This window comes from Bos javanicus, chromosome 15 (genome assembly GCF_032452875.1).
Source record: "Bos javanicus breed banteng chromosome 15, ARS-OSU_banteng_1.0, whole genome shotgun sequence".
In the NCBI taxonomy this organism is placed as follows: Eukaryota; Metazoa; Chordata; class Mammalia; order Artiodactyla; family Bovidae; genus Bos; species Bos javanicus.
Genome location: NC_083882.1, coordinates 43728912 through 43741261, shown reverse-complemented (window position 1 = coordinate 43741261; position 12350 = coordinate 43728912). Strand labels below are relative to the sequence as shown.

At 41.2% G+C, this 12350-nt stretch overlaps 2 protein-coding genes across 2 annotated transcripts; both read right to left on the bottom strand.

The window, feature by feature from the left end:
- Window positions 1–95: 95 nt before the first annotated feature.
- ASCL3 (achaete-scute family bHLH transcription factor 3) lies at window positions 96–4776 on the bottom strand. Its single transcript, XM_061440860.1, has 2 exons — window positions 4586–4776; window positions 96–835 (listed from the first exon to the last, which is right to left on the bottom strand). Exon 2 carries the CDS (start codon window positions 821–823, stop codon window positions 278–280), a length of 546 nt encoding a protein of 181 aa, XP_061296844.1. The 5' UTR covers window positions 824–835; window positions 4586–4776; the 3' UTR covers window positions 96–277.
- Window positions 4777–8659: 3883 nt separating this feature from the next.
- LOC133261971 (small ubiquitin-related modifier 3-like) lies at window positions 8660–10174 on the bottom strand. Its single transcript, XM_061440855.1, has one exon. It carries the CDS (start codon window positions 10152–10154, stop codon window positions 9840–9842), a length of 315 nt encoding a protein of 104 aa, XP_061296839.1. The 5' UTR covers window positions 10155–10174; the 3' UTR covers window positions 8660–9839.
- Between the last annotated feature and the right edge of the window lie 2176 nt (window positions 10175–12350).

Here is a 12350-nt window from a genome sequence, read left to right as displayed (position 1 = left end):
TCCCTAATGTTCTTGAAAGAAATCACCAAAGCTTAAGAAGCATTTTCTCAATCTACATAAGATAATGTTTCAATTCAGTTCAGGTCAGTCGCTCTGTCGTGTCCGACTCTTTGCGACCCCATGAATCGCAGCATACATCTGAAATCCAAGTAAGACATATCCAGCATCTGTTAGCATTTAAACTATTATCTGCCCACACAAAAATGACATTAGGAAAACTACTGAATGATGTAGGGGACCACATTTTGTGAAACTGTTTGTATTTGGAAACATGGAATCAAATGATTCTAAAAATGGAGTCAGAGTGGCGGGTGGTGGTTGCCATCATGGAGGAAACTTTGCTGGGGCTGTTCTTGGTCTCAGCCTCATCAGGATACAGCAGGGACTGGAGATAATTAATGTACTTGATGGCGGCTCTGAGGGTTTCCACTTTGCTGAGGCGTTTCTCCAAGTACTCCTCTGGCAGATGATGTCGGAGCTGGGCATAGCCTTCATTGACACATTTCACCCGCTGCCTTTCCCGCTCATTCCTTTTCCGGATAAAGGCTGGCCCGTAGGAATATTCGCACCTTCTGTAATTTGGATAAGGCATTGGGAAGGAGAAGGCGCAGGGTTCACCATAATTTTCCATAATCAGGGAGTCACTGGAAAAAGGCAGCAATGGCAAGTTTTCCGAGTAAGGGGATGGCACTGGGCCCTCTGGGTAGAGGTGGAACGTGACCATGGGGTCCAGATAGAAGGACCTGGTCAGTGGCAAGTGGGAGGAATCAGTGAAGACAGGCAGTTGGTCTGGCATGTTAGAGTAGCTTCTACTGTCCATCATTTCCTCTTTAGCCTGGAAACAGAACCAAGTTTATTAATTTGGCCAGATCAAAAGAGAGCAGATACCGACTTTCTCAGAGATCAGAGACTTTGCTGCTTTCATGAATAGTTTTTGAGCTCATTCTGAAAACTTGATGGGATTACAATATTTTGTGGGTAGTAAGAGGATTTTTGATGGTACACAGAAACATCCTGAAATAACATTGACTTGCCTTGTGAGAAAGTCATTTCAATTCTCTGTCAGTCCTTATGATTACAAGGTTATATCTTTAGTCTGGTGAGAACATGTCTTCCACACTATCAAAATGCTTTCTAATCCTCCTCCGGTGGAAGCCTGCAACAGGAATGGTATCTAGCTAGAATCTAATGGTATTTTACTACTAATTTCTATTTATTGTGAATTATGCTGATTTCACATTTACAGTAGTGATACAAAGTCTCTTTTAAAAATAAATCTACTTGAGTTAAAAATATGAACCAATTCACAGAAAAAGAGTAAGTAAACAGCAATACAGGTGCTGTAGAGCAGTAATGTAATGAAGATTGTGAAAGTGTATGCAAATACTAACATTTGGGAAACAATGAAACACCACAATATTCAAATATATGTTGGAGAAATTACAAACTAGTTAATGATCATGCAACCTCACAGGCATAGCCTTCTTAAATGATAACTGGTATGCCAGAGGCAAAACTGAAATCAAAATAAGAAGGGATGATTTGCTCTTAAAAATTCACTGTAAGATGGCCTAAATGAGAAACTCCCCTAACTCATTTATAACATAGTCAGTTTACATATTTACTTAGAACTTCAAACATATTGAGTAAAGTGCAACTCTATTTAAGATTTTTTTTCATGGAACTTGAAGTATTATATTCCAAAAGGTCCCATATCAACATATTCCCCCTTTCTGAATAGATCTGTATCCAGCTCATTTATTACACTACCATTACTTTTCACCCTTAACTGTAGTAATGTGGTCATAACAGATTTCACATAGACATTACACTTTAGTTGATGGGAAATCAGGGAAGTGCTGAAAAAGAACATTTTTCTTTCAGTCATTAACTTTCTCAAGTTCAATCTTGGCTTTGCATCTTCTTAGCTGTGTGTCCTTTGGCAAGTTTGTCTGAAGCACATTTGTTGAGAGATGGAGAATGTACCCAAAGTGGAAAATGAAAAGCCACGTGAAATTTAACTGTGGCTTTCAGAAAAGAAGGAAATCTGGCTTTCTTTCTCCTAAAAAAACCAGCCCTAATGTTTATGGGCAAGAGTAGGTAACACTGGCACTTGTTTCTCTACCTGAGTATAATGAAACTGCAGGCTGCACTATGTAATGGCAGGAGCAGCCTCTAAGCACCAGAATTCACGTGCAATACAGGATATTACAACTCTTGTGAAGAAAACCTATCCTATCATGTATGGCTACTGAAAAGACAAATGACTCTCGAACCAGAAAGGGCAAGAAGGGATGGGGATTGGGGGATGAGAGGTGGGGAGTGTGAGTGGTGGGGAGAGTTTAATAAGTCATGGTGAAACAGGCTGGAAAAGGAATGTCAGGAAGAGCTCTTCCTAATAGAGGGATGGGGATGAAGGAATGAGATAAGTGCCATGCTGCTGCTGCTGCTAAGTCGCTTCAGTCGTGTCCGACTCTGTGCGACCCCATAGACGGCAGCCCACCAGGCTCCCCCATCCCTGGGATTCTCCAGGCAAGAACACTAGAGTGGGTTGCCATTTCCTTCTCCAATGCATGAAAGTGAAAAGTGAAAGTGAAGTCGTGTCCGACCCTTCACGACCCCATAGACTACAGCCTACCAGGCTCCTCCATCCATGGCATTTTCCAGGCCAAGAGTACTGGAGTGGGTTGCCATTGCCTTCTCTGGATAAGTGCCTTAGGTCCAATTAAAAAGCAAAACAGAGGGACAGAAAGTGAAAGATGCCAAATTACTGATCCAATGGCCTAAAATAACATACAATAAAAATTTCTGGATTACAAACTAGCCAGGATCCTGTCAAAAAGAAAAATTTGCTGAAAGAAAAAGAGTTAGGAAATTCCTGAGCTAGGAATTCTAGAGGGTAAGAGGTAAAAAATGTGCATGGTAGAAACTATGAAATTATGGCACAGTGAGTGTGGAGCCCCCATTTCTACATTCCTGAGAGCATCAGAACCTTCTTTCTACCTGTAGCTAACAAGCCAGAACTGCTCCAATAGGGTACCAAAAAGTAGAACAACTGTCATCAAAGCTAATTCACAAGAATTCTTTGGGTATAGTCATCTTGACTGATAATTTTCATAATATCTTAAGCCTTGATCCAGATGAAATCTGAGTAGTTTGTATATGCTACAAGTAGTTAAAAGTCTCTAGGTTTTTTCCTTTCTTTTTTTATTTTTTAAGTTATGAAAGTATGATAATGCATTTACAGGAGACAGAAGATACAGAACAAACTTACATATAGTTCCATTATATGTCACAATTATTTTTTAAGTAGATGAATTAAGATTTTTAGTTGGAGTTTTAATATCAAACTCTCAAATATTAGTAGAATGAATGGACAGAAAAGTAGAAGGATATCATAGACCTTAAAAGCACTATGAATCTGTTCAACATAATTAAGATTTCACACCACAGCAGGACACAATTCTATTCAAGTTCCCATAGACTATAAACCAGGAGACCCTGGAATATATCCAGAGACATACACTTTCTAGATTTTAACAAAACCTTGCATAATTCTTGGGAAATGAGCCTGGTATCTTTGGAGACACACTGAGGGGGGAGCTTTTTCTATTGAGCATTTCCAAAAGGTTACCAATTAATGTAGTAGCATTTATCTTTTATTCAAAGAAAAAAAAAATTAACCACAACAGCAACAGAATGAAAAATGCAGCAGTGAGGATCAAGATAAGAAGGCTCATGGAAAACGGACACATTTGTAGAAACTGAGTAAAGTTTTTAAAAGAGAGGAACACAGGGACCTCCCTGGTGGTCCAGTGGTTAAGACTTTGCCTTCAGATGTAGGGCCGTGGGGGTTTGATCCCTGGTCGAGGAGGTAAGATCCCACGTGCCTCACGGCCAAAAAACAGAAGCAATATTGTAACAAATTCAATAATGACTTTGCAAATAGTCCATATTAAAAAAAAAGTCTTAGAAAGGAGAGAGAGAAAGAGGGAACAGCACAAACTGTAAGTGCTGGGACTCTGAAGCCAAATATACACATAGCTAAAAACAAATGCACCTATCTTTTAGTGAAAGTCTCAGGTTTCTGACTTAGAGCTATTCTGGGAAATAAAGGGTAAGGTCTTGATAAAATCCTAAGAAATTCTGGATTGCTCTGCTTAGCATTAAAGTTTCAACTTTCTGATACATTATAAATATCTAGCATGTAGAAAACAAAAAGCTACTACTGTACATTATGAATTATGGAATTATGAATTATGTTATATTCATAACATATGGAATGTTAGCGATGGAGAAACCTTAGGAAAGCCTCTTATCCAATCCCTCATAAACTGTTGCAGTTATGAGGTCAGAGGTCAGAACCTAGGTCTCCTGATTTTCAAACCCCTAAATCCTTTCCACTCCTCCAGATGATTTAATCAACAGCAAAACTGAATCTTTCAACACAGAAGCATATTGTTAGCTTAAGATAATGGAATAATCAGCTGAAAATAATCATCATTTTTCAACTGTGCCTAGGGATTTTCTTAAAAACCATGTTCTTATTCTCTCCCATGGGCCACTCTGGAGAAGAGTCTCTTACCTGAATTTTGTTGCCAAGATTCTGTATTTGGGGCTGAGTTAGACTTAACCTGATTTATATGTGATCATTTAGTAACAACATGCAAAATAGCTTACAGTTAAACAGAACTGCTCAGGCTGGTTTAGCGATTTTCTCTACCTAATATGTAGTTAAGATAACATGCAACAATACTAAATAGAAAGTTTGCTTACAAAACTGGACTCTTGTAACAAATTCTTTTCAAGAAGAATGTTTCCTCCACTCACCTGGCTTATATAATTTTATATCAAAATTGCTTATGGAAAATATCTTTACGTAATAATCTTATAATGTGAAAATATTGTCAATATTTTTAAAATAGAGATTAAGATGCTAACCACGAAGGTCAATATGAACCTTCAGTTCAGTTCAGTTCAGTTCAGTCGCTCAGTCCTGTCTGGCTCTTTGCAACCCCATGAATCACAGCATGCCAGGCCTCCTTGTCCATCACCAACTCCCGGAGTTCACTCAAACTCATGTCCATAGAGTTGGTGATGCCATCCAGCCATCTCATCCTCTGTCATCCCCTTCTCCTCCTGCCCCCAATCCCTCCCAGCATCAGGGTCTTTTCCAATAAGTCAACTTTTCGCATGAGGTGGCCAAAGTATTGGAATTTCAGCTTTAGCATCAGTCCTTCCAATGAACACCCAGGACTGATTTCCTTTGGGATGGATGGTTGGATCTCCTTGCAGTCCAAGGGACTCTCAAGAGTCGTCTCCAACACCACAGTTCAAAAGCATCAATTCTTCAGCGCTCAGCTTTCTTCACAGTCCAACTCTCACATCCATACATGACCACTGGAAAAACCATAGCCTTGACTAGACGGACCTTTGTTGGCAAAGTAATGTCTCTGCTTTTGAATATGCTATCTAGGTTGGTCATAACTTTCCTTCCAAGGAGTAAGCATCTTTTAATTTCATGGCTGCAATCACCATTGCAGTGATTTTGGAGCCCCCAAAAATAAAGTCTGTCACTGTTTCCACTGTTTCCCCATCTATTTGCCATGAAGTGATGGGACCAGATGCCATGATCTTCGTTTTCTGAATGTTGAGTTTTAAGCCAACTTTTTCAGTCTCCTCTTTCACTTTCATCAAGAGGCTTTTTAGTTCCTCTTCACTTTCTGCCATAAGGTTGGTGTCATCTGCATATCTGAGGTTATTGATATTTCTCCCGGCAATCTTGATTCCAGCTTGTGCTTCTTCCAGCCCAGCGTTTCTCATGATGTACTCTACATAGAAGTTAAATAAGCAGGGTGACAATATACAGCCTTGATGTACTCCTTTTCCTATTTGGAACCAGTCTGTTGTTCCATGTCCAGTTATAACTGTTGCTTCCTGACCTGCATATAGGTTTCTCAAGAGGCAGGTCAGGTGGTCTGGTATTCCCATCTCTTTCAGAATTTTCCACAGTTTATTGTGATCCACACAAAGGCTTTGGCATAGTCAATAAAGCAGAAATAGATGTTTTTCCGGAACTCACTTGCTTTTTCGATGATCCAGTGGATGTTGGCAATTTGATCTCTGGTTCCTCTGCCTTTTCGAAAACCAGCTTGAACATCTGTAAGTTCGTGGTTCACGTGTTGCTGAAGCCTGGCTTGGAGAATTTTGAGCATTACTTTACTAGCATGTGAGATGAGTGCAATTGTGTGGTAGTTTGAGCATTCTTTGGCATTGCCTTTCTTTGGGATTGCAATGAAAACTGAACTTTTCCAGTCCTGTGGCCACTGCTGAGTTTTCCAAATCTGCTGGCATATTGAGTGCAGCACTTTCACGGCATCATCTTTCAGGATTTGAAATAGCTCAGCTGGAATTCCATCACCTCCACTAGCTTCATTCATAGTGATGCTTTCTAAGACCCACTTGACTTCACATTCCAGGATGTCTGGCTCTAGGTGAATGATCACACCATCATGATTATCTTGGTTGTGAAGGTCTTTTTTGTACAGTTCTGCTGTGTATTCTTGCCACCTCTTCTTAATATCTTCTGCTTCTGTTAGGTCCATACCATTTCTGTCCTTTATCGAGCCCATCTTTGCATGAAATGTTCTCTTGGTATCTCTAATTTTCTTGAAGAGATCGCTAGTCTTTCCCATTCTGTTGTTTTCCTCTATTTCTTTGCATTGATTGCTGAGGAAGGCTTTCTTATCTCTCCTTGCTATTCTTTGGAACTCTGCATTCAGATGCTTATATCTTTCATTTTCTCCTTTGCTTTTTGCTTCTCTTCTTTTCACAGCTATTTATAAGGCCTCCCCAGACAGCCATTTTGCTTTTTTTGCATTTCTTTTCCATGGGGATGGGCTTGATCCCTGTCTCCTGTACAATGTCACGAACCTCCGTCCATAGTTCCTCAGGCACTCTGTCTATCAGATCTAGTCCCTTAAATCATTTCTCACTTTTTTTAGTTTCTGTATGTAGGATCTAGTTCCCTGTCCAGGGATCGAACCTGAGCCCCTGCATTGGGAGCATGGGCAGAGTCTTAGGCACTGGACCACCAGGGAAGTCCCCAGGGTTCACTCTTGCCTTGTACATCCTATGCAACTTTACAAATGTATAAAGATACATATCTACCATGATAGCGTCATATGGAATAGTTTCACTGCTCTAAAGTGTCTGGTACACCTATTCATTCCTCCCTCCCCCCAGAACCTGACAATACCTGATTTTTTGTTTTACTCCATAGTTTTTCCTTTTCCAGAATGTTGTATACTTGGACTCATATAGTATACAGCTTTTCCAAATTGGCTTCTTTCAATTAGTAATATTCATTTAAGTCTCCTCCACATATTTTTGACTTGATAGCTCATTTCTTTTTAGCATTGAACAATATTCCATTGTCTGAATAACATATGATATCATTTATATGGAGAAGGCAATGGCAACCCACTCCAGTACTCTTGCCTGGAAAACCCCATGGATGGAGGAGCCTGGTAGGCTGCAGTCCATGGGGTCGAGAAGAGTCGGACACGACTGAGCAACTTCACTTTCACTTTTCACTTTCATGCATTGGAGAAGGAAATGGCAACCCACTCCAGTGTTCTTGCCTGGAGAATCCCAGGGATGGGGGAGCCTGGTGGGCTGCCATCTACGGGGTCGCACAGAATTGGACACGACTGAAGTGACTTAGCAGCAGCATATGTAGAATCTAAATTATGACACAAAGGAACTTATCCATGAAACAGACACAGACACACAGACATAGAGAACAGACTTACTGTTGCCAAGGGAGAGGAGGGTGGGGGAAGAATGGATTGGGATTTGCGGATTAGCAGATGCAAACTAATATATTTAGAATAGATAAACAACAAGGTCCTACTGTACAGCAGCGGGAACTATATTCAATATCCTGTGATAAGCCATAATAGAAGAGAATGTGAAAAAGTATATATTAATATAGACACACACATATCTGAATCACTTTGTTATACAGTAGAAATTAACACAACATTGTAAATCAACTATATTTCAATAAAATAAATTTTAAAAATATTCCATTGAATGCACCACAGTTTACTGTCTATTCACCTACTAGAGGACTTCTTGATTGCTTCCAAGTTTTGGCAATTAAGACTAAAGCTGCTATAAAAACCCACAATCAAAGTTTTCATATGCATATAATATTTTAACTAACTTACATATTAAATGGGCTTCCCTGGTGGCTCAGACTGTAAAGAATCCACCCTCAGTGCAGAAGACCTTGGTTCAGTCCCTGGGTTGGGAAGATCCCCTGGAGAAGGGAAAGGCTACCCACTCCAGTATTCTTGCCTACAGAATTCCATGGACAGAGGAGCCTGGCAGGCTATAGTCCATGGGGTTGCAGATATTAAATACTGAAGTATAACTGCTGGGTCACATAGTAAGTGTATGTTTAGTTTTATAGGTAACTATCAAACTGTTTTCTAAAGTGGCCATACCGTTTTTATGTCCTCATCAGCAATGAATGAGCGTTCCTGTTGCTACACATCCACACCAAGATTTGGTGTCAGTGCGCTGAATTTTGGCCATTCTAATAGGTGTGTAGTGGTATCTCATCGTTTTATTTATTTTTTTTTTGACAGAATACCAAACTATATTTACTGTTGACAGTAGTAAAGGACAACAAATAATGTACAAATTGGGGAATAAACACAGCAGAGCCACAGACCTCCCGCCTGTGCCCGAACAGCAAGGTACAAAGGAAGTGCAGACTTCTCCAGCAAGGTCTCAGGCGAGCAGGAGATGATGGTGGTTATCCTGCCCAGGTGACCAAAGCAGGCAGCTAGGGGCCATCAGACAAGAGTGAGTCCACACGGAATGGCAACAGGACAACCATTGGAGGTTAACCAAAACAGACCCCAAAATGCACAGAACTGAAATCACACATAACGTGTAAGCTCCATACCAACTTGGGGAGCAGAGCACGGTCCTCGGGGAGAACCCGGGGGCATCTCTCACTTGTAGCCACACTCTGAAGCAGCTCTTTTACACAAAAACAAACCAGCAAAATCAGCAATATTCTATCTTCCTTGTTTACATACAGACCATTGTTAGTCATCAGAAGCAAATACTGGAGGAAATCTGAGGCCCTGGCACTGTGACCACAGCAGACGTGTGGGACTTACTTTCTTCTCTGTTAAGAAAAGGGGAAAAGCCCATTTCTGTTGTGTCAGAGCAGCATCACCTGCAGTTGGTGGCAATGGGTCCAGGGCCCAAGACCCTGCCCAGGGCTGTGTTACTGAAGAATTTCTTACGTTTTAAGAAACATTCCAGTATTTTCCCTTCAACTTTACTATGTTCTGGCAAAGCTTACATTTCTAATATTTAGCATTAAAAAAACCTGTGCCCGCAAGAAACAGTAAGTGAAAGTGTATCTCTCATACCAACCATGACCCCAAAACTCGCCCCACAGAAGCACCCCCAGAGTAGTGACATTTCTCTCCATGATTGGAATGAGGGGGGTCAACACCTGGAGTGAGATCCCAGTCTAGACAGAAAGCAGGCATTCAGGCCACAAACTTGGAGAAATGTCATAGGAGGGAGAAAAAAATGAAAAAGTAAAAACAAAGCCCAAGTCCCTCACCACGCATTTTACCCAAACACAGGTACCAGGTGATGGGCCTCAGGAGGTGGCACTCAAGTGCACCAGAGCAAAGTCCTTCTGGGGAATGTCCTCGGTGTCCGAGCCTCCCTGCTGATGGGTTTGGCCACACGTCCACTGTTCAATAGCAAACGCAGCACGGTGCCACGAGGGGATGGGGGCTCTAGAGGCCGCTCCCCAAGAGGCAGCTGGCCACCCTGGAGCCCCCCGTCTGCTGCTGGAACACGTCGATGGTGTCCTCGTCTTCCATCTCCAGCTGGGCTGGGGTGTCTGTTTCATTAATTGGTTGTCCATCAAACCTGAATCGAATCTGTCTCATTGACAAGCCCTGGCGCTCGCAGTAGGCCTTCATCAACTTGCTGAGCGGTGTATGTCTCTTGATCTTGAACTGGACCACGGAGCCGTCCTGCCCGGCCACCTTCAGGTTGATGTGGTCATTCTCTGTCTTCACTCTCTCCTTGGGCTTCTCCTCGGACATGGCTGCACTTGGAGGGCAGCGGGACGGGTGAGCGACTCATGCTCTTGGCCCGCCGCTCTCCCCTATCTCATCGTTTTACTTTGCATTTCCCTGTGGACAGGCTAGGGGCAGGCTTCCCTGGTGGCTCAGACGGTAAAGCATCTGCCTGCAGTGTGGGAGACCTGGGTTTGATCCCTGGGTCGGGAAGATCCCCTGGAGAAGGAAATGGCAACCTACTCCAGTACTCTTGCCTGGAAAATTCCATGGATGGAGGAGCCTGGTAGGCTATAGTCCATGGGATTGCAAAAGTCGGACATGACTGAGCAACTTCACTGGTGGACATGTGTTATGGAGCATTTTTTTGACTACTTATCTGCCATCTGTATATCTTCTTTGATGAGGTGTCTGTTCAGGTCTTTGGCCCATTTTAAAATCGAATTTTTTGTCTTATTGTTGAGTTTTAAGAATTCTTTATATGCTTTGGAAGATAGTACTTTGTCAGGTATGTCTTTTACAAATATTTTCTCCCAGTTGGTGGCTTGTATTCTTTTTCTTGACAGAGTCTTTCACCAGAAGTTTTTCATTTTAATGAAGTCCAGCCTCTCGGTGATTTCTTTCTTAATTTGTGCTTTTGATATTGTATCTAGTAAGTCATTACCAACCTAAAGTAAACTAGATTTCCTCCTATGTTGTCTTCGAGTAGTGTAGGTTTTTGTTTTACATTTAGGTCTATGATCCTTTTTTAATTAATTTTTTGAAGGTTGTAAGGCTTGTGTCTAGCTTAACTTTTTTTGCATGCGACTGTCCAGTTGCTCTAAAACCATTCTTTGAAAAGACTTCGCTTCACGGTGTTCCTACTGTTGCTTTATCAAAGGTCAGTTAACTATATTTATTGAGTCTGTTTCTGGGCTCTCCATTCTGTTCTATTGATCTGTTTGTCTATTCTTTTGCCAATCCACACTGATACTGACTTTATTACTGTAGCTGTACAGTAAGTCTTGAAAATAGGTTGTGTCAGTCTTTCCACCTTGTTCTTCTTAATTAGCATTGTGCTTACTTTCCGGGTCTTTTGCTTATAACTTGCTGGGATTTTGACTGGGATTGTATTGAATCAAGTTGAAAAGACTGACATCTTGATAATATTGTCTTCTAATCCATGAACATGGAATATCTCTCCTATTTAGTTCTAGTTCTTTGATTTCTTTAATCAGTTTTGTAGTTGTCCTCATATACATTTTATCCGTATTTTGTTAAGATTTATACATATTTCATTTGGAGGGATACCAATGTAAATGGTAATTGTGCTTTTAATGTCATTTGTTCATTATTAGTAGAAGCAACATTTAGAACTGGACATGGAACAATAGACTGGTTCCAAATCGGGAAAGGAGTACGTCAAGGCTGTATATTGTCACCCTGCTTATTTAACTTATATGCAGAGTACATCATGAGAAATTCTGGACTGGATGAAGCACAAGCTGGAATCAAGATTGCCGGGAAAAATATCAATAACCTCAGATATGCAGATGACACCACCCTTAGGGCAGAAAGCAATGAAGAACTAAAGAGCATCTTGATGAAAGCGAAAGAGGCGAGTGATAAAGTTGGCTCAAAACTCAACATTCAGAAAACTAAGGTCATGGCATCTGATCCCATCACTTAACGGCAAATAGATGGGGAAACAGTGGAAACAGTGGCAGACTATACTTTTTGGTGCTCCAAAATCACTGCAGATGGTGACTGCAGCCATGAAATAAAAAGATGCTTACTCCTTGGAAGGAAAGTTATGACCAACCTAGACAGCTTATTAAAAAAAAGCAGAGACATTACTTTGCCAACAAAGCCAACAAAGGTCCATCTAGTCAAAGCTATGGTTTTTCCAGTGGTCATGTATGGATGTGAGAGTTGGACTATAAAGAAAGCTGAGTGCCGAAGAATTGATGCTTTTGAACTGTGGTGTTGAAAAAGACTCTTAAGAGTTCCTTAGACAGCAAGGAGATCTATCCAGTCCATCCTAAAGGAAATCACTCCTGAATATTCATTGGAAGGACTGATGCTGAAGCTGAAACTCCAATACTTTGGCCACCTGATGTGAAGAACTAACACATTTGAAAAGACCCTGATACTAGGAAAGACTGAAGGTGGGAGGAGAAGGGGATGACAGAGGATGAGATGGTTGGATGGCATCACCAACTCAATGGACATGGGTGTGAGTAA